A 20919-nucleotide genomic window follows, 5' to 3' on the forward strand; every position below is an offset into this window, starting at 1 on the left:
TGGGTTGGTTCTTGATCAATATGGCAGGGAAGGAGGGAAACCCTGAATGGACTCACCCTCAGTGTAGGCGCTATGCATCGGGACAGCCGCTGCCAGTCCTTGGTATCGTAGCTCTCGGCCCATTCGAATAGGGCGGCCTGGCAGCCAAGGATGTCTTCAAAAGTAAGCTGGGATGTCATCTTCCACGTGTTCGTCGACTCGTGAGCATCTAGCTAGGAAAGAAAAAAGAAAACACAAAACAAATTCTTGAGTTGTGTTGAGTGTCAAGTGCCAGAAGGGTCCTCACTGCTAAGACTGGACAGACTGGACTGGACTGAATGTCAACACGGCCCCAAAAGGGGCACCAGCATCAGGGATTACTCCCCAGCTTTCCCGAACCTGCGCATCGGGAATACTGATGCGGCGCAGCATCTCGGGGTTCGGGTCCTCGGGAATCCAGGTGGCTCGGGAGCGGCCAACCTCCTTCGGCTGCAATGTAACGGTGGACGGTCTAGTTTAGCCCGAAACCCAGCCGCTTGGGTTCGCGACGGGAAAGGTAGTTGCTGCTTTCGGAAATAATCAAGCTGAATAATCCAGGGGCGATTACATGAGTTGCGTAAAAAGCGGAGAGCAAAAACACACAGAGCTCGTGAGGTGATTGTCAGCCACCCGCGTAAAGCTCCTCCCTAAATTAACCCTAACCCTGAGATACCGACTTTGTAGGACGACAACAGCCCATTAGATTGCCAATGGGCTTTTGAAAACTGCTGATGGACGAACTTCCCAAGGAAAAGGAGGAAAAAAAAAGGAACTGTATTACCCCGCTAACCTGTTTTGTTGTAATCGTGCATTTTAGAACTTAACTAGGTACCTTACCTAATTAAATTCTCTTCTACAACAGTCTCAAACTGCAGTTCTAATGCGTCTACAGGTAGATCACTAATTATCCCTGTATCCTCTTCCCACTCTAACCATGATAGTTTTTTCTAAGAAAACCGAAAGAATATGAATTTACGTTACCAAGACTATTCATAATTAATGCAGAAGATGGGCAGATTGAAGGTAGCAAACGTTACTAGCAGTGTTGATCGAAGCAAAACTTCTCAACCAATCATGCAATTCCGATGGCATCTACAAACAAGTTTGTTGTTGATGTCTAGGTAATCGTTCCATCTTTTCCACAAGTACCATTTATAAATACACCTCCTAGGTACCCAAGTATCTATGTAACAGTAGCAACGCGGTCTTGGCTCCCACTATTTCAAATGTCCCATTCCTCCTTGATCATGTCGGCAAGCTAGAAGGAAATCAAAGTCAGTCTCCAGTGAATATTGAAAATCCCAGTACTGAACCGTCCCACATCACAAACCACACCTATCAGAGAAAAGAGAGAGAGGTGGGGAAAGAGAGAGAGACAAACTCACCTTTTCCACCGAAGCATACGTGGCCGCAGTAGGCGCTCCCGACAACGAAAACGGCAGATAACTCACATCCCCCGTCCGCAGGGCCTTCACACCGTACACCTTACGCTGGGCATCGACCACGCCACCCAGCTCGCGTGGCAGCATCGGTGCAGTACAGCACTGGTGCGCGTTCGACACCGACATGGTCTCCCTCGCCACAGCAATAATCTCAGCATCGCTCTGCACGTCCTCGCCAAAGGGCGCCAGTTCCACGGCCCCCAGGGCCCCCGCCATGCTCGGCGCGGCCATCAGCTGGCGCAGCTTGCGCGCCATGAGGACGTTGATGTCGATGTCGAGCGGGTCGGTGGCAGAGCGGTAGTCGATGGTGGGCGGGGCGAGGGGGTTGAGCGAGGAGATGGCCACCGTTCCGCGGCTGAGGGGCTTCATGTGGAAGACGGAGGCTGTGCTGAAGGTGTCCCAGCTGAGGATGCTGACGGCGAGCTTGGTGTTGTTGAACTGCTGGAAGATGGCGGCGCGCTGGGCTTTGTAGCCCGCGAGCACGGTCGGGTCGGTGTCTGCGGGCAGGGAGGAGGCGGCTGGGTGGGCGAGGGCGGATTCGAGGAGGGCGGTGAAGTCGGCGGCCGGGAGGGCGTCGGGGAGGGATACGCCGGCGAAGAGTGGGTTGACGTGCTGTACCATGGTGTAGGCGCTGGGCTGGTGGGCGTCGTAGAGCGCGCGTTGTTCGGCGTTGTAGGTTGTGTTGGTGATGAAGTAGTCGACGTTGGGTGTGATGGGGTTGGTGACTGGAAGAGTGAGCATGAGAACAATATCTATAGGTGTGCCAGGCAGATGAACTCACAGTTGTATGGGATGTTGAACGTGGTCTGGTCCTGCAGGTTGCTGCCCACGCCTGGGAGATCCGAGACCACGGGGATACCGAGATTCTCCAGCAACTTCTTGGGGCCAATGCCAGACAGCTGCAGCAACTGCGGCGTGTGAAGGGCGCCCGCGGCGACGATGACCTCCTTGGACGCCAACACGGTCGACGTGTTGCCCCCAGCGCTGGGGAGGTACTCAACGCCTACCGCCGTGGTTCCGTTGAAGAGCACCTTGGACACGGTGGTGTCGGTCAAGATGTGGTAGTTGGGCCGCCCGTCGATGACCCGGTCGTAGTGCGCCACTCGGGCCGAGCATCGCGTGAGCGTCTGCTGGTCGAGCACCGTCGTCAGCCAATACACGCCCGAGTTGAAGGTCCCGTCATTGGGATCGTCGACAACGGGGATGCCGACTGAGGCCGCGGCGTCGCGGAAGTTGGCTAGAGGTAGTAAAACTCATGTGTCAGTGATTTTTGTCTTTTCTTGGGCATATAAACTCAACTCGGAAGCACGCACTGTTCCCGGGGTAGTAGTAGTTGGCAAACGAGGTCTGAACCGGCCCCTCGGTGCCGCGGGCCGATAGGTCAAAGTGGATGCCGTTGGCTGCGGCGAAGTCGGCATCAGGGGCCGTGAAGTTCTCGCTCTGTATTTCCAAGCCCGTTAGCTCTGTCACTCTGTGAGTTCCGTCACATACCTCTCCTGAGTCTCCTCGCTCTTTTATTTCTTTTCTATCTCACCTTCTTTGAATACTCCAGGATGCTCTCCCAGTTCCAGCCCGGATTACCCAACGCCTCAAACGCATCAAAGTCCGCACTATGGCCTCTGCACATACTTGTCAGTCCCGCACCACTTATGATCTCATCGAAAACTCGAGGAGTCGCCGACACGAACAAAATAAATAGAAAAAAATAGAAAGAAATAGCAAAAACGCACCTCAACCAATTCATCGCATTCGCCGTACTCCCTCCACCCACCACCCTCCCACAAACCACATTCTCGCTCCGATTATTCAGCGCGGTCAGCGGCTCCGTCGTCAGACCGGGCCACAAGTACGGCGTCGGATCCCACTCGCCGGGCACATCAATGCCAGCGCCGCCATCAAACGGACCGGCCTCAATCACCAGCACCTTGATGGCTGGGTTCTCCGTCAGTCGGTCCGCGAGCGTGAGACCCGCGATGCCCCCGCCGGCGATGACGAAGTCGTAGGACTCCTCTTGGGCTTTGCATTTCTTGCCGGCCCCGCCGTGCGCGCCAGCCGCGCCCGCTTGCTCCGCGGCAGCCTTGGTGGTGGTAGTGGTGGTTGTTCCTGTTCCTGGCGAGAAGATGGACGCTCCGGCTGCCGCAGCCGTTGGGCGCCAGGGGGGGAAGGGAAAGGAGCTGGCGCTAGTGGAGGGTAGGAGGAGGGCACTCCCGCTGAGGAGGAGGGCCGTTAGATGTTTGTTCATTGTGCGTGCGTGTGTGTGTGTGTATGTGTGTGTGTGTAGAAGGAGAGAAAGGGAGCAATATTAGTTGTTGAGTCTCGAGGAGATTGAAACTCGGCCGTCCGCAACAAGCTGCCCGTCTCCTGGCCTCGACATTTGTATAATTTGTATACTATCAAACACGCTGCGAACGGAACTGTTTGTCCACACACCACGGAGAGATTATAATCCGCGTCACTATGCCAGCTTACCCGAGAATCCGATTCTACTTGTGCCAAATTTAACTTTGGAATCTTGGATTTGTGTCCAACGCCCAAATTTCCGTCGCTTGTTCGATGGTTCCATTCCGAAAGCGGGTTCCCCGGCGCTTGGTCAGACCACGACACTCACTTTCGGGACGACGGGGTTATGCAGATAAGATAGCAATGAAAAGCATCACAACACGGCTTCTACAGCTCCGCGAACAAGGCAAAGGCACGGAGCTGAGTGTTGCGTGGCGCAGCGCCTCGCGATGATTGGCCCCGGCCCTACCAACATGGCCTAGGATGGAAAGAATTGAATTCGGCCCCCGAAATGCCGCTGCACGGCTGTAGCATTTCGGGGATCGAGGGGAACGAAGCGCGGGTTGAATTTGATCCGTGTCGGTATAAACACGAAAGGCACGCACCAGAGAGGGAATATAAGGAGCCTGACGTTCGCTCCATCTTTGAGCGTTGTTGCGCGACATCTCATTTTCTCCACTGGGTTGATCTACGGTTGCTGTGGAACTTACATTAATGTGTCCAAGTGATACTTCTCTCGAGCAGGTAATGCTTACTATATTATTCATAGCCATCGATCACTTCCAGTATTTTGCAGGCTGGAGAGTGCTCGCTTGTCTTGATGCCCTAGCACCTTAACCTCCCTTAACTGGTCCATCCCGTTTTACCGAACGATTGGATCCATACGCTCCCTACGATTCATACATGCCATGCCGTCTTACGTTTGGTTTCGTGTTTTTGCTCATTCATTGGTCGCGGGCGGGCTGTGGAATGAGCTGGGGATGAACGTCCGATGAACGGGGTGAAGCGGATGTTTCGACAGGAACGGTCGACAGGCGTGTCTCGCCGACGTCACGATCATTACAGCAACCAGAGAAGCCAATTTTCAACTTACAATGCGTTAGCATCCAGAACGAAACAACGTACACATTCTTGGTCCATACCCCCTTTGACTTGTACCCAGGGTTAGGGTTATTAGTGAAACACGTTCTCCGAATAGTTACCCCTTTTCTTCAGAAAGACCTACCGACTGTGAATATCTCCTTTTCCCTCCCTAAGATCCATCAATAGAAGTTGTTTCATTATTGTACACTGGTTTGCAGCTGCCACAGTGCCAGTACTTTACACCCACTCAATTTTCGCCCCCACAAATCCCCCCTCTTTCCGTTGGTTCTTCAAACACCTTTCTGCCTAGAGGTACCTATTTTCCCACTGATTCCCAAGTCAATCCAGCACTACACTTGCCTTCAACATTTTCGTCACCCTTCCATCTTTTTGCAAGTCGCGATTATCTTCAGTTTCAGCACCCGCTCTATCCCGGTACGAGGTATATTCATCTTGGATCGATACCGTCTTGCCTCGCATCATTGTATGGTGACTAGATGACTCCTCACCAATACTCACCGCCATCCCGTCAATCGGCAGTCCTGTCCGCGTCCGGTTTATCACAAAATACATGACGTCTCTCCCGACAGCCAATGCGGGCCGCATCCTGGCAAACCCGATACGCGGCCGTGTCCACATTCACCACGAAAGCGATGATGAGTGCGTTGTTTTCATTCGCTGCAATGGTAGAGAATTTCACATCGAATTGTCGCCTTTCTTCCTTTGCAATTCGCCTCTCCTCACCTCTCGGTACCACCAATTCACCGCGGCGGTCAGAAGCAGAGGGGGGATGGGCGTGGATCAGGAAGAAGGTGACTCGGACGAGGAAGAAGGTCCGGAAGAGATCCAAAGCCGCTTTTATGACTGGCTTATCGCTGCTTTCAGGCCAGTCTTCTCAAAAGTAGCGCCGGGCGTCCCGCCGTCTTTTGATCCTGATATGATCAAAACGGGGGAAGCGAAGCCGCTGCTGTCTGAGTATCTTTTCCCTGAGGTATACCAATGTCGGCTGGAATCAGAAAACGATGAGCCCTTCCCTATTTATATGCCAGGCGAAGAGAGTCAGTTCTTGGAACCTTTCTGCCCTATTTGGCCAGGCCTCACAACAGAACTCGAGCAACATGTTAAATTCTTCGATCCGTCCACGATCGAAGTCTCGTTCGAGCGCCCAAGACAGGCACTTGATGATAAGCCTACTCGAGTCCTAGTCGACTTGGATGGATCGGGCGAAAAGACAACTTGCTTCTTCAAGGAATTCGGGGCTGGGGAGCTCATCTCCCTTGAGAAGGAACTTGAAGCTCATCTCCGACTCCTCAAGTCCAACGTGGTTCCCGAGGCGCGCGTGGTCCGTCTACTTGGCGTTGTAGCAGCAGAGGATGGTAGGGTAGCGGGGCCGCTACTTACTTACGTTGACTGCCGCCGCGAGAACGACGGGATTCTAGACGGCATCTATCTACGTCGTACGCCAATCCCGGTAAGGGAACGTTGGGTGAGCCAGATCAAAGAGGCGGTTCAGCAGCTCCATGAAGGAGGCGTTGTCTGGGGCGATGCGAAGGCCGACAACGTTCTGATCGACAAGAAGAACGGCGCTTGGTTGATCGACTTTGGGGGAGGTTATACTGAAGGCTGGACCGACAAGGAGAAGAGTGGCACGAAGGAGGGGGATCTGCAGGGAGTGGAGAGAATTGTCGATTATCTGTTTAGTGAGGGGTATGAGTCTCCCTCGCCAGGTTACGAATTTGACTCGGCATCGAACTAGGTCGTTCAGGGAGATGGGTCATTCTATCGATTCCAGGTAATGTGCTTACCTAGGTAGGTAGGTAAAAAATATGTGTAGGTTTCACCTCAGTTCCAGACTGTCACCGCATGAAAAAGGTTGCTACAGTTGACGATTGTCTTTTGCAACACAACTCGGCGGCACATATTGTCTTAAATGTCTGTGTTGAGGAAACAGTTATTCCTCGGTCTTCCGATTTTCCCCGGGGCCGAGTCCTCACCTTTTGCGACAGCTGGAGGTACTAAAAGTCTTCAGAACCTGGAAGCTCAACATGAATTACTAATAATCTGCCACGATACATCAATGGTGTTATTTCATGGGTAATTAGGTAGTCGTGTTTTCACTATTTATTCCACCACCATGTCATCCACTCCCAACATGGCCACCGCCGAGCACTTCAACAAGACCGCCGAAAACTACGAAGCCATCACCGGCGGCGGCCCCCGCGAACTCGCGTAGCATGCCATCTCCCTCATCACAGGCCTCAAGCCCCTGACGTCAGAGTCCAAGATCCTCGATAACGCCTGCGGCACCGGCATCGTAACCGACATCATCATCCAATCCGGCATCCAGCCCAGCCCGGAGATCCACGCCGTCGACTTCGCCGAGGGCATGGTCTCCGTCGCCAAGGGCCGCTTCTCCTCCCACTCCAACGTCCACGCGGCCGTCATGCCCGGCGAGGACCTCGCCTTCCCGGACGACACCTTCACCCACTCCATCACCAACCTTGGCCTCATGTTCTTTGCCGACGCCGACAAGGGCGCCAAGGAGATCGCGCGCACGCTTCACCCCGACAGAGTAGCCGTCATCACCGGCTGGGCGAAGCAGGCGCCCTTCAAGCTCATCCAGGAGATCCATAATCAGATCCGCCCCGACGGTCCGCCGTTCAAGTTGCCCGTCCCGGAGATCTGGTTCGATCCTGAGCATACTAAGGCCTTGCTGACAGGTGCCGGGCTTGACGTGCACATGGGTGCAGAGACGACTGATGGGGTCGCTGATATCCTGACCAGGTTCAGCGGCAGGGCATTTGCGACTTACAGCGAGGAGGAAAAGGAGAAAGCCGCTGGGTTGATCAAGAGGATTGTGCAGGAGCGGGCTGTTCCGTTTACCAGACCCTCGGGGTCTGGCGTTGGTATCAAGGTGACGGGGACTATCTTTGTTGTGTGGAGGAGGTCTGAGGGTGTGCCAGCTGTATGAGTTGCGTGCTGATTAGAGAGGTTCCCCTTAGGTATGATCGCCACTCCTTGATTTGATAGTTTGTACGATGTTTTGTAGTATTATAAGCTCGGCCGGATCGTTTGGGTATTTACAACCATACGCGTATCATAGTGGTTTACTATCAGTTAATTACCATACACGCCTTAGACATCTGTAATTATCATGTGTTCTGAGTTACACCCCCCAATGCCTGTCGGGGCCACACAGCCAACCAGATCCCTCGGAGGTTGTTCTGGTCCCGCGGTCACCGTATGACACTACAGCAGTCGCACCAGTCCTGCCTTGCGTTCTGCCCTGCCAAGGAGCCGTGTGAAGAATGCTACATTCCTTAAAAATAGCTTGCCCCATGAATGAATGATGAGCCCGTCATCATATACGAGATTTCTCGCATTCATGTTGGCCAGAAACCGAGCTGAACGGGGCTCATTCGAATGGAGAGTTCCACGATGCAATCGTATTAATGGTAAAAGCGGAATCAAATTCCGCGCCCTTATCGACACTGAATTGAATTGTAACTCAACGGTAAAACTCGGCGAAGATTGAACCTAACCCCAATAATACACATTAACCCATCTCGGCCTTCCTCCCCCGTCTCCTGGACCCCCACTGAATACATTTACTAATGCCCTTTGATCTACTTCACCCATCTCTGAGAACCATCTTTTGATACGGCCTCATATCATCCACAACACTCCCAATCCCATACTGCTGAGCGTATGGCCTTGTTGTGACCATTGCTCCATGTTTGGAGTAAGGTCAGGAGTACTTAAAAGGCTGACCTGTCAAGTTGTCGGGTCGAACTCGGAACTTTCAAAAGAAAGCACTTAGAGCTCCTTATGCATCTTCTGCCCCTTCTTCTGTGCCTCCGCCTCGACCTCACCGGCCTTCTTCTTGGCCGCATCCGACCCGATCCGCAGCTGGCTGGCAACCCAGTCCCAGCCGTCCAGCACATTCTCCCGGACCTTCGCATAGAGCGTCTCGGCGGGGGTGGTCGTGCCATACTTGTAGTACGTGTACTGGCGGCGGGCGAGGGCACGGAGCTCGTTGAGCGTCGACCCTTGCGGCGCGGGAACGCCGTAGCTGTCCAGATACGACTTGAGGTCGCTCTCGCTCCAGGTCTCGAAGACGTTAGCCTTAGCCGTGTCGGTAGCTTTAGAGAGGAACGAGGTGGCCGAGGCGTAGGAACCGCCGCCGGCGGTTGAAGCTGAGGCGTATGCGGACTGGGCGGCTGCGACGAGTTCATCGCGGGTTGCGGTGGATTTGTCGGCGACCTTCTTGGCGGCGGCGTTGCCGCTAGAGGCGAGGTAGCTGCGGAGGTTTTCGATGCTGAGGTCGTCCCAGGTCCAGGCGGTCCATCCGGAGGCTGCCTTATAAGAGTGCTTGCGGACTAGGGCGCGGAGCTCGTTGGTTTTGGTGCCTTGGGGAACGGGCTGAGGAAGAACAGTCAGTCAGTATTGCCATGGTCATGAATTTTACGTCTGACATGAAGAAATAAATACGTACAACGCCACGGGCATCGAGGTAGCCCTTAAGACGGGTGTCAGACCAGGTGTTGATGGCCTTGTCAAAAGCGTCCTGGACAGCCTGAGAAGCGGTGTCCGTCGCTTTGGCAGCAGCCTGGTTGATGTTGGACGTGGCGGCACCAAAGGCTGAGGCTGCAGTGCCAGAAATGGTATCACCGAGGAGCTCAGCGCGGTGCTTGCGGACGAGCTTGCGGAGCTGGTTGAGCTTGGTGCCTTGGGGAACTACGCACGAGGAAACGTTAGCATACACTAGTGCCGCCAAGTTGAGGGTTTATTTACCATTAATGCCGTTCTTGTCACAGAACTCCTTGAGCTGCGACTCGCCCCACGAGTCGATGAGCTTATCGGTCAGCGAGGCGTAGGCCTCTTCGGTGCTCTTCCTGGACCACTCGGCCTGCTCTTGTAGCCGCAGATAGGCAAGCCGAGAGTTGCGGCGCACTGCGGCCACAAGTTTATCGCGCTGTATAACAGGTTAGCGGTGATCCAGGGTGGTCCTAGAGACGAAACGTACAGAAGTGGGCTGGGGGGCCGGGAAACCATGAGTGTCGAGCCACTCCTTCAGGTCGGATTCTACAACAGTTGTCAGCTGAATGTTCACAGAATTCTCGCATTTTGTTGCCAGCATAACTCACCAGTCCAGGTCTCATACAGCCAGTTGCCAGGGTACGCAGCCGCCTCGCCGGCCTTCTGAGCAACGGTCTCATATCTCTCGCGGATCTTCTGAAGCAGCGTATCCCGCTTACGTGGCTGCGGAACCGGAATCCCATGACGATCGGCAAACGCCTTGAGCTGGCTATCAGTCCAGGTATCCAGAATCCAATCCTTGACATTGGCCCACGCATCCTGGGCCTTCTCCTCCGACTCGTACCAGGAGCCCTTGACGCGGGCGAGGAGCGAGTCGCGGGTCTCCTCGGCCGAGTCCTTGGACTCAACGCCTTTCTGCTTCAGGAAGCTGGTGAGCTTCTCGGTGTCCCAAGCGCGGTAGGGCTCGACAATGTTCTGGTCCCAGTTCGTTTGTACGAGCTTCTCCAGGTCTTTGCGGTCGGCGGGCGTGGGGTAGGGCACATCGTGGTCGGACAACCACCGCTCTAACTCCGTCTCGTGCCATTTGTTGTAGGCTGTTTGCAGTTCAATGTGAAGTCAGTTTTGAGTCTGTGTTGAAGGTGATGCATGATGCAGGGCATGGCGGATATGTCCGGGGATGCACTTACCCGCGTTGGAAAACCACGAGCTAGCCACGGCCGCATTGGCCACGAGGGCCAACGAGAGGAGCGTTTTGGCAATCCTCATCTTGGTGTCGGGTTGTTTGTGATAATGTCTTTGACCCAATACAAACTCCGATTTTGCCGTTGGTAGGGAGTATTTTTTGGTAGGTTCGATTTAATAGGCCTCGAGCTTTCAGAGGGTCAAGCTGATGAAAGAAAGCTAGAAATGGCAAATGCAGTGTCGGGAGGGGTCCGTGGTTTTGTGAAAGGAAGGTGTGCTAAGGAAAGAGCCGGAAGGCGTGCTGCTGTGCAGTGGTGTGGCGGGTCAAGGACGTCACTCATGTCTGAAATCGGCAAACAGCACTTGTTTTCCTTGGGGCCCATGCAAGCAACAACCTGTGATCTTCTGATCGTGGGAGCTGGTGAGCTTAGGGAGAGGAAGCTCCGGACCTATGACGTAATCCATGTTGCTGTACCAGGACCCGAAGCTTCTGGACCATCGGTCTCCCAGTCACCGCAAGTGCAGCTTTCACCGACTCCATCGATTGGTTACAATGACCCCCAGCAGAAAGAATTCCATTGTAAATGGTGGGCCTGCATCATCTTTGAACCTGCATGGCCCATCATTGACTGTACAAAGAAACATGACGTCACGATGGTGGCTCACTAACCCTAACCCTAACTTGAGCAATATTGCTAGAGCAAAGGGGCACAACTACAAGTCCAGAAGCGAGCCCAGCAAGGGAAGTTCACCAGTACCATGCTGACGGCCCAGCCCATCAATAACGATGGAAGACACATTGGACGTGGAAATAACACAGGTTTCGCTATTCCGAGTCCTGCAAATGTGGAATTGTAGATGCAGGGCTAGTGACTAGAGCAGCGGGAGCATGTCTAGGAAATCAAGTTCAAACAAATTATCCCAGAAAATGCCCTAGGGAAACACATAGACGTACCTTTCTAGTACACAAGTTGCAAACCTCTGCCTCGCATCATGGGTTTCACACTTGGGTATGTCAATTAAAGCTGAGATCAACTTCGTGTGTTAGTATTTGCTGGTGGAAGATGTACCTTAACAGCTGTAGTGGTGGGATCTAACATGGGACAAACTAAATATAGTTCCCTACCTGGTAATCATGTCAATTCCACAGAGTGAGGCACAAAGAAGAAGGAAAAGAAAGAAACTAAAAATGCTCACCAACTAACCACGGTTCTCGCTAAAGTGGGTAATTGGTTACAAAAACCCCTAGAGGGGGGTTTTACTTCGCGGTCGGCCGAATTGGCGGGCGAGAACTGCAGGTACCGCTTCCTGCTACTTCGACCTGGAATTGAACCCATGACCTCCGGGGGGAGGGCATGAGGGAAATCCAGATCACGGATTCCGACCTCCTAACCACTTGACCAAGTTGCCTTGTGGGGGAGGTCGGTGACTGTGAGGGCGTTGGACCTTCTACATATACTGCCTGCGGGTTCCTGCCCGTAGGAGGAAGCGTGATGAAATTCAACCAGGTGGCAGGGCCATGATATTACTCTTTTGTTTGCCTCGAGAAAAAATCGGATGCTGTTTATTGACAATTACCATAAGGTAGGTATTGGCCATTCTCACTACAGCCCAGTTGCCCACCCGATCGGGGCATGCTCCCTTTACTCATACCCATGCAGCCCTCAGTAAACAGTCGATAATGTGTCTTCCCAACCTTGGTGTTTTGCATCCTTCCGTTGAACAATCCCGTCCTTCCATTCCGTCAAACCCAACTCCTGAAAAAAAGGTTCCTTCCCCCGTCCACAATCTCCAATGATCCAACGTTATCTTTCCATGATCCGCATTCTTCCCCTTACCACCACCTCAAACAAAATCAGTTCCCGTCCCATTCCCCAAAACCTTCTCCCCCGCATCCAAATCCCTATGACACGGGTCCGTCCCTATCCATCCACACGTTAGTCAGTCAGTCACAAACACCTCACAAACACTCACACAAACCCCCGCCACAAAAGAATAAGCACAAAAGCAAAAAGAAAACTCACCATAATCACAAACAACCCCACAATCCCTAAACTCCCTCATCAGCGCCATCCGCGCCGCCTCCGCCTGACACCGAAAACTCCCAAACCGAAACTCCACCAACACCCGCTTGCCGTCCTCACTCTGTCCCCGACTGAGAATCGCATCGATCTGGTACGAGAGCTTGGTATCCAGATATGCGCACAGAAACGCCGCGTTGACGATGTGTGGGGGGCCAGCGATTAGGAGGACGCGCGAGCGCGGGCGGGGGGGTGTGATTGTCCGTGGCGAGGTTGGCCCGGTTGGTGTTGGGGCTGTGAGGGTTGTGGTAGTGGTGGTGATGGAGAGGGTGGTATTGAGGTTTGGGTCTGGGTCGTCTTGTCGGTCGACTTCGGCGGAACGGATGCGGTTCCAGGTTACGCGGGCGAGGAGATGGGGGTTGCGAGGGGTTGAGAAGTAGGCGGGGGCGAAGCGGTTGTAGAAGATTTCTGTGGGTGTTGGTGATACGTTAGTAGTTCGTGGTGTTTCTTTGTGACGAAGATGATGAGAAGAAGAAAGAGGAAGAAAGAAAGAGAGAAAGACAGAGAGAGAAAGACAGAGAGAGAAAGAAAGAAACTCACCAGCAGCCCTCCTCTCAAAAAACACCAGTTTCGCCGCACTCAACTGATGACCCCTCGCCGGATCCGGCGGGTTAATATGCGTCGCATACACCCTCCCCACATTCCTAATTCCCGACAGCAACTCATGTGTCGTCAAATCCGGCGCCAATCCAACCAGAAACAGACTACAATTTGCCTCGGCAGGGATCGCAGCCGACTGGTTGCGCGCCACGGACGGGTCGCCGCGGTAGTTAGGTGAGAAACCCCGCAGCAGGAGACTGTAGACGTCGTGCTGTGTGGGAGGCTGTTGGCTGTGGTGTGGATATTGGTGTTGGTGGGTGACGCTGCGGCAGTTCATGGGGTGGTAGTAGGTAGATGAGGGGGGACTGAGAAGGCATGGATCGGTTAGGGCTGTGGTCGGGGTTGTAATTGGAACTAGCGCGGAGTCATGATGTTGGGAGACGACCTCATGCGATGGCGGTGTCAGGCCTGTCGGGTAGGGTAGCCAAGGTTCTGGAGGTATGATGTTGTTGTTGTTGATATTTGGGATGAGTTGCCCAGGCATGTTGTTGCTGACAACCACCTTTTCTCCAACAGAGCCCGGCACATTGTCTGGGGTAATATCCCGAAGCGGTTCTCGATGGGGCTGGGTAAACGACCTAGGGCGAAGGCCCCCGCCACGAGGAGCCTGGTGTTCAGACCGGTACACGTCAAGAACCGACTGCTGCCCTCCCGGCCCCGGCCCGAGAGACCATGACGAGGCTTCAGTGCCTCTTGGCGTCGGCGCGTCCCTCCACGGGGTAAACGAAAGGTGACGAAGCTCCTCACCGAGCATCTTGTCGTTATCGTTGCTGGTAAGGTCTGTGTAGTCGAAAGCAGTTGTATTGATCTTACTCGGTGTTGTAACACCAGATGTATCCTGCTCGGAAGTTAGGTTGTCGTGGTCATGCCCTGCTGGTGTTGGTGGTAAATACCGAAATGTCCTTTCGGTGTTATTGCGATCGTCAATTAATTGCGGAGTAGACCACGGAGTAGAAGCAGGACCGGGAGAACTAGTAGAAGAAGCAGCAGGAGGAGTGAACCCAAGCCGCGGCGAGTCGGGAGAACCGCCAGAGGGGGGAGAGAACACCCGGGACGTGGGGTGCCCGAGAAAGAGTCTCGGCGGCGTCCATGCTGGCGGGAGACCAGCGTTGCTGTGACCCGGCCGACGGGCGGGGAATCCGCCGCCGGGTACCCGCTCGGCCCTGTCGCCCCCGTCACCCAGGTATGCTGTGTCGGCCTTCTGTTGATGTTGTTCAGCCAGGCCGGCAACAGCAGCCCCCGTCAACCCCAACTGTTCCTGTTCAGCAGCAGCAACAGCAGCAGCAGCACTACCCTTTGCTCGACCCTCGCCCGACCCGCCCAAACCAGCCCACTTTAACGGAGACTCATCCAACCCGCGACGGGCTACATTATCCAGACGCGTCCTCTCTTTATTCCCCAACCAAAGTCGTCGGTCGCCTCTCGAATCAGACCGAGCCCGCGGCCCCGGCAACGGCAGCTGTGTCGGTTCTGAACTCTCATCCCGGTCCTGATCCTGCGTCTCATCCCGACCCTCCTCTTCTTTATCATAAGGGCTATGGGACAATCCCGCCTTGCCCAACACCAACCTGTCGCGCCGCGGCGAGGGCCCCCGCGGGGTGGTATCAGGCGTGGTATCATGTTTCGTGATGCTGCCGTCGTCGGCGCTGACGTACCGAGGTGTTGAGAGCAGAGTTGAACGGAAGGAGTCTGGTGTTTGAGGGCTTGAACTTGGGGAGGAGGCCATCGTAGGAACATCCAAGCCGGGTGAGTATGTATGTGGTGAGGTTTGTGTATGTGGGAGTGTTGTTGGGCGAGTCTCGCTACCTAGGGTGGGAAGAGGACGAAGGAGAATGAGGAGGGGGAAACTATGGTTTGGGGTTAAAAGGTCGCAGCGAAAGTGTTGATATAATTAAGTACGTTCTTATTAGAATGTGGTGGATACTAAGCCATCGTTGTTGTTGTTTCTAAGAAGGGCGGTGGTTGTGGGTGGTCTTTATGATGATGTCTTTATCATGTCTCTGCTTGGGTAATGGAATCAAAATGAATTCACCAGAGACTGAGAGTCATTGTCAGCAGGCAGGTAGCAAAGGGGAACAATCCAAATACTTGCTACAGCATGCTTCAAAACTTATCCAAACCTCAGTCATGAGTCAAAGCAAAAATGCTCGAAAGCAAATGAATGGTAATTAGGTAGCCACAACATTAGCACTCAACTAAGATGAGTCGCGCCGCAAGGCTGAGCGCTGAAGGCATATTCTAGCTGGCATGCTTTTAGCAAAGGAGATACTACCCAGCTTGATCACACATTCAAAAATATGACGACCAACAAACAAGCTGAGAACTACAAGGAGTCAGAATAGGTGGCTAACTCCACAGGTTTCGCGCCTGGTCCAGCGGCTATTATAAGAACCCACTTGTAGCGTCTTAATCAGCCAACAAAGCTCGAAATAATTAGATGCGATCACATGTCGTTGCATAATCCATGTTCTTGTTGAATAGTTCCAGTGTAAATGGACCGCAAGGACGACATTCAATGAAAACACATCGTCTCAATGTTTGCTCTTTGCTACAGGCAGACAGAGGGGTTTGATGGTGTCGCATCCTTTAGTCAAGAGATCTGAACTAAACTAAACACTGGGGACGGTAAGATTGTATTGCTGAGTAAATGGTCAGTTGTCCATCCCACCATCAAATGGCGATTAAATAATTATCCCGTCACGGCCCCCCACCAGAGGCCAAAAGACAGTCTATAATAGTAGCAATACAGCTCCCAGTCGCTCACTCTCGGCTCCTTCTTCCCAACCGCATAAAGGTTCTCGTAACGATCGCCCATGACCCATTTCTCAGCGCGTTCCTTGAGCGCCGCCTCACCCTCGTGTACAGCAGTGCCAGGTATTCCAGCTTCTTCCGCGTCCTCAAGCAGGACAAACAACCCCCGCGATTCGTCCCACCTCAATTCGTCCGAGAGCTCAGCGTAGAACCCAGCCAAGCCACCCTGCGCGAGCTGTTTCAGCGGCCGGATGAGATCCAGGTAGGCTTCCAGGATGGTTTCTCGCTCCTGGGGCGAAATGGCCCGGTAGGTCGCCCATTGGCTCACTGGGGCTGTTGTTACTAGCCGCAGGGTGAGGGCTGGTAACGTGAGGAGGTCGTATTCAACCAGCCAATTTATCGTGGACTGCCAATCCTGTATAGCGGGGTGGTCTTTGCCGCCGGGCCAGGCACGGGGGTGGTAGGCGGGGTAGACGACATGGAGAAGACGGAGGTATCGGAGGGCTGAAGGGGGCACGACATCACGTAGGAACTCAGAGATGGCGAGCCGGGGGTAGGGGTAAGCCGGGTGCTCCTCCTCTTCTTCTTGTTGTTCTTGTTCTTCTTCTCCTTCCGCTTCTTCATCACCTTCCTCGCGATGTCCGCGGCGGCTTTCAAGAGGAGGAGGACGAGGAAGAGGAAAGCGGTTTAGAAAGGGGTGATGATCGTGGATCACAAAGCGGTTCTTGGAAAAGAAGACGAACCGAGCATCTTCACACAGGGCGCGGTTGATGAGAAACAGATCCGGGCCAGGCGGGGCCCAACAATTGCAGCGTGGTGTATACGCCGAGTGCCGACGGCCACAGAAACAACCGTGGGGAGGGTCGTGGTCCTTATACCGGCAGTAGGAAAAGTCCTCTGTGTACGTGTACTGATCCTGGTTTTCCACGCGGGCGTAGAACGCGTTATTCCGTGTCACGGAAATGGTACCAAAAGCGCGATCTTGGCGGCTCCAGAACACCTGTCTTCGAGGCGTGACGAGGTCGGTGTACTCTAGGATGCGAATGCGGAGTTCGCAGGGCAGAGTGGCTAGGGTAGTGGCAGCTGGGTTATTACCGAGCGGATCGTACGACGATGGCATTGGAATACCCGAGGCGTGACAGGCGGCATTCTGGGCCAGTTGCTGGAAGCGGCTGTCGGGGGCTTGGGCCAGCCGAATGTGACATTCCCGGAGGTATGAAGGGGGTAAAGTGAGGATGGGCGCCACGATAGCCCGAGCGAGGTCTAACCCGTGTGGGTGCGAGGGTTCGATATCGCAAACTAAGTACAGGGCAAGGCGGCCTGCTACCGTCTGGGAGAAGATGTGTTCTGCGGCCGAGTGCCATTTTTGCACGATCATTTCCGAATAGTCCGATGCCTCAACTGAATCTGCCGACGTAGTCTCCTGGTACTGGCCGAGGAGAGGGGGCTGGTGGGCGCCGGCGTGCTCCTGCACGCACCGGGCTCTCCCGGACTCGCTATCGGCCAAATTACCTGCGAAGCAACACGTTGTAGTGCTACCGAGGCCAGCGGACTGGTGGCAACTCGCCTGGTTCAAGATAATCTTTAGACTAGATAGAAAATGGAGGGGGACGGCAGTTAGAGCGTGAAGCGCTCTCAGGCCGGCCTCCTCAAGATCTGGCGGTAGCGGGTAACCGGAGGGCTGGGAGAAGTAGATGACAAACGGATTGAGCGAGTAGATAAGCGCTGCGGCCTCGGCGTATATGAGGCGGCAAGACAGGAGCAGGGCATGGACGTTGGCGCCACTCTCCATGGGGATCCAAGGCCGATTGTAGGAATCAAACCAAGGATACGAAAAATCCCACCTGCTGAGGTCGCAGCGGTGCGGGATACCGTCCCATGATACCAGTCCGAGGTACCCATAGATGCGCCGTCGAATATGTTTAGGGAGACGAAGAAGCGGTGGCACCACGGAAGTTGAGTTTGACAGTTCAGGACCTTCAAGGGTTAGGCGAGTCAGCAATCCTGGAATGCCTCTCGTGGTAACCGCGCTGGAGTCGCGCTGGGGCATTTTAGCTGAAGCTGTTGTGACTTGTGTTGCAGCAGCCCTGACAATAAGTGCGCCCGCTTGGATATTTGTTTCAGAAGTCGAGAATTCAGCCCTGGGGCGTCGGGTCAAGTTTCTGCAACTTTATCGGCCATAAGGTCTCGAGGGCTCCGGGCAATTGGCCTACAGTTGTTATTTGGTAAATACTGTATGATTGACGAAAACGGGGCCGGATTGGGCTACCCCGCCCGAACCATCTGGCGGCCGTTGCTAAATCGGGTGCCTAATTAGGTAGTTACATGTTAGCTAGTTACCTAGGTAGCTTTCCTGGCGACTGCGTTTCATAAAAAATTCACCGCAACTTGTCTTGCGGTACATTTGCTACCACGTCGAGATTTCAGCTGGAGAACCGAAGAATAACCTTAACCTCCGGACCTTTCCATCGGATTACCTAATACCTCTCGGAGAGGACCATTTGGATTCTGCTAAGACGGTGGGACCTTCCGCCAGGGACAATTTAGGTAGGTAGGTAGGTAGTTGGAAGGTTCAATGCGGACTTCGGATTCAGGTGTTACAAAGGAGCAAGCGCCATGCTTCATCAGCAGTTGGCCATCTTTTGCTTCATTAATCGTCCATGCCAAAAAGATGACCAATTACAACCTTGTTGTTAGTCACGACTTTCCAACCATCACCAACGGCCGAATACCTTGGCAACCTATTACCTAGCAAGAGAACTACAACCTCGTCAGAAACACTGTAACACACTGCCAATTATTGCCCACCAACTCAATCTGGGTACAAACACTTACTACTGCTGGTCCGGGAACAACATAATTGGTAATAGCGCCATTGTAGATCTAGCCCCATTAGCAACAACACCTATGACACTTTCCATGCCCAACGAGTACTTTAAAAGTTGACTTACATTGACCGTCAGGCCTGGGTCGTCAGCCTTGATGGCACCTGGGATCGGGGCAGTCGGGGACGGCGTGGCGCTCCCGCCGCCGGTAACCTTGACTTGGGCGCAGCTAATGTAAAACTTTTGAGGTGTTAATCGAGATACAGAAAGTTCATCGGGGGGCGGAACAAACCTGAGGAGCAGCGCCCGGGTTGTGCAAACCAATCTGCTGAATACGCAGAAGGTACTCGCCGTCGGAAATGCATTTGGGGATGTTGGACGTGTAGGAATCTATACCGTGTTAGTCAACCAACCCCCCTTAGAAAGTAAGAAAAAAGAAAAAGTAAACTAATAACTCACCTCTCAGCGGCCAGTTCGACCCCTCCGGACCCCAATCCCAAATCTTAAACCAGTCTCCACTACCATCATAATCCGCCACGACCCCATCACCCGTTGCTTTCGACATATACAACGAGACAGGGCCCGCATGGTACACCGCCGTATCCAAGGTGAAGGTAAACTCCCCGCCCGCGGCAATCTCCACCGTCTCAGTCCCGTTGCTGACCTGTCCGCCGACGTTGCAGCGCAGGTCCGTCGAGCTGAGGTCCGTCACGGGGCCGTTCTGCAGCCAGGACGGGTTGGAGTTGCGCCGGACGTACTCCCACGCGGGGTACTTTGTGCCGCCGACGGTGAGTTGCTGGAAGATGTAGTGGGCAGAGACGGCCGGGAGGAGCCCGAGGAGGGCTGGGAGGATGGACTTCATAATGGATCGTGGGGGAAGAGTCTTGTCGGTTCGGTAGTTTGGTGGTAGTGGAGCGGGGCGGGTTTAGGGACTGGAGCGAAAAAAAGATCGATTGACGAGGGGAGATGGACAGATTTAAGCATTTGGTATTCATCTTTTTTGGCCCTGTATTTCTTGCAAATGTCCCATCTAACATTCCCATTTCCGGGCGCACACCATCGACTTCGCGCTTGGCTCATAGGCACGCAACCTCCGATATTATTTCTTCGCTTGGCAGACGGACTCGTCCTTCCGCAAACCCAACGAATCACACAACCACACTTTATTACTCGGCAGTTGGATCCCCGAATTTGTAAGTTCAAGTCGAATCGGGCCGTGAAACACCCCGCATACAGTTAGATTGAGGACATATTTAGTTGATGGTATCATAGCCAAGGTCTCAAGCGAGGAAGAGTGAAGAGGAATCCGGGTTGACGATTCCGGCGGAGTCTTGGCATTGAAGGCATGGCCGAGATATGTGTTTTTGCGCAGCTAACAAACTTGCGAACGTGGGGGCTGTTCCGCTGTTGACTTTTACATTTTAATAGCTTTCCAGTCTTTCCCATATCTCAAATGAAGTTGACATAAGGACTGATGATCATCTGTGAACTTAGTCTGGCCTCAATCCTACTATAGTACTCGAACCGCGCCTCGGCAATCTTGGTGATGGTGATATTACCAGTTTGACGTTTTGTTTTCCGTTTGCCTTACATAGATCGTGATAATCAATGTTCTGGGGGTCAAATTTCCACCACGGTGATCGTCGCCGGGAAGTATCGGGAACCTAGCCTCGAGCCGGAGCTGGAGCTGGACCCACTTAAACCGGAGCTCCCGGACCCACCCGGGTCCGAGGAGGTCGCCAGCGGTGCAAGGTCACCTGATGGTGTCGTATGGGTTTATTTCTAGGGTAGAAATTGGCATGACAGGATAATAACGGAAGTGACGAAAAATAGAGAAATAATTGCTTCTCTGAGGCGCATTTTGGCTCTGTCGCGCACATGTTTTTGGCTCGCGACTTGTTTGCACGCACAGGACGGGGCACGACTTGATGTCGAGGCCCGGTTCGAAACATGGGGTAGGCAGATAGGTTGTCCTGCAAGGCCCTTATCATGCACCAGCTGCCCCGAACCCGCATTCATTTTACTTTTTAGCTTGCAGGTTGCACTTGCCCTAAATCCAAAGGCAGATCTCGCACTCCTTCGACCCACCAGTGATCACCCCTTGCATACCGTGAAGCT

The 20919-nt window shown here is 53.7% G+C and overlaps 8 protein-coding genes across 8 annotated transcripts in view; 2 read left to right on the forward strand and 6 right to left on the reverse strand.

Annotated features, from left to right (window-relative positions):
- Nucleotides 1-179, reverse strand: part of C8A04DRAFT_14379 (Scytalone dehydratase) — a gene marked incomplete at both ends in the record, with an annotated part of 659 nt that extends 480 nt beyond the window's left edge. The window contains one exon of the mRNA XM_062778067.1: nucleotides 57-179. Within this exon, the coding sequence (XP_062634418.1) occupies nucleotides 57-179 (123 nt within the window). The remainder of the gene's footprint in view (nucleotides 1-56) is intronic.
- A 1061-nt stretch (nucleotides 180-1240) lies between these two features.
- Nucleotides 1241-4405, reverse strand: C8A04DRAFT_39380 (GMC oxidoreductase; the record flags this gene model as incomplete). The annotated part of the gene is made up of 7 exons (XM_062784566.1): nucleotides 1241-1276; nucleotides 1404-2185; nucleotides 2242-2697; nucleotides 2774-2900; nucleotides 2995-3079; nucleotides 3191-3486; nucleotides 4346-4405. 7 exons carry the CDS (start codon nucleotides 4403-4405, stop codon nucleotides 1241-1243), a joined length of 1842 nt encoding a protein of 613 aa, XP_062634419.1.
- Nucleotides 4406-5394: 989 nt separating this feature from the next.
- C8A04DRAFT_39381 (uncharacterized protein) lies at nucleotides 5395-6579 on the forward strand (the record flags this gene model as incomplete). Its single annotated transcript, XM_062784567.1, has 1 exon — nucleotides 5395-6579. The coding sequence occupies one exon, from the start codon at nucleotides 5395-5397 to the stop codon at nucleotides 6577-6579; it is 1185 nt and encodes a 394-aa protein (XP_062634420.1).
- Nucleotides 6580-6957: 378 nt separating this feature from the next.
- C8A04DRAFT_31369 (S-adenosyl-L-methionine-dependent methyltransferase) lies at nucleotides 6958-7794 on the forward strand (the record flags this gene model as incomplete). Its single annotated transcript, XM_062781740.1, has 2 exons — nucleotides 6958-7042; nucleotides 7100-7794. 2 exons carry the CDS (start codon nucleotides 6958-6960, stop codon nucleotides 7792-7794), a joined length of 780 nt encoding a protein of 259 aa, XP_062634421.1.
- Nucleotides 7795-8639: 845 nt separating this feature from the next.
- C8A04DRAFT_14393 (uncharacterized protein) lies at nucleotides 8640-10628 on the reverse strand (the record flags this gene model as incomplete). The annotated part of the gene is made up of 6 exons (XM_062778073.1): nucleotides 8640-9245; nucleotides 9319-9560; nucleotides 9618-9798; nucleotides 9850-9908; nucleotides 9971-10456; nucleotides 10550-10628. 6 exons carry the CDS (start codon nucleotides 10626-10628, stop codon nucleotides 8640-8642), a joined length of 1653 nt encoding a protein of 550 aa, XP_062634422.1.
- A 1857-nt stretch (nucleotides 10629-12485) lies between these two features.
- C8A04DRAFT_14400 (uncharacterized protein) lies at nucleotides 12486-13709 on the reverse strand (the record flags this gene model as incomplete). The annotated part of the gene is made up of 2 exons (XM_062778078.1): nucleotides 12486-12859; nucleotides 12947-13709. The coding sequence occupies 2 exons, from the start codon at nucleotides 13707-13709 to the stop codon at nucleotides 12486-12488; spliced, it is 1137 nt and encodes a 378-aa protein (XP_062634423.1).
- A 2205-nt stretch (nucleotides 13710-15914) lies between these two features.
- On the reverse strand, nucleotides 15915-18026 carry C8A04DRAFT_14397 (uncharacterized protein; the record flags this gene model as incomplete). The annotated part of the gene is made up of 2 exons (XM_062778075.1): nucleotides 15915-16558; nucleotides 16646-18026. The coding sequence occupies 2 exons, from the start codon at nucleotides 18024-18026 to the stop codon at nucleotides 15915-15917; spliced, it is 2025 nt and encodes a 674-aa protein (XP_062634424.1).
- A 698-nt stretch (nucleotides 18027-18724) lies between these two features.
- On the reverse strand, nucleotides 18725-19663 carry C8A04DRAFT_31373 (glycoside hydrolase; the record flags this gene model as incomplete). Its single annotated transcript, XM_062781741.1, has 5 exons — nucleotides 18725-18736; nucleotides 18812-18859; nucleotides 18928-19041; nucleotides 19094-19191; nucleotides 19261-19663. 5 exons carry the CDS (start codon nucleotides 19661-19663, stop codon nucleotides 18725-18727), a joined length of 675 nt encoding a protein of 224 aa, XP_062634425.1.
- Between the last annotated feature and the right edge of the window lie 1256 nt (nucleotides 19664-20919).

This window comes from Dichotomopilus funicola, assembly GCF_033296635.1.
Source record: "Dichotomopilus funicola strain CBS 141.50 unplaced genomic scaffold C8A04scaffold_65, whole genome shotgun sequence".
Classification (NCBI taxonomy): Eukaryota; Fungi; Ascomycota; class Sordariomycetes; order Sordariales; family Chaetomiaceae; genus Dichotomopilus; species Dichotomopilus funicola.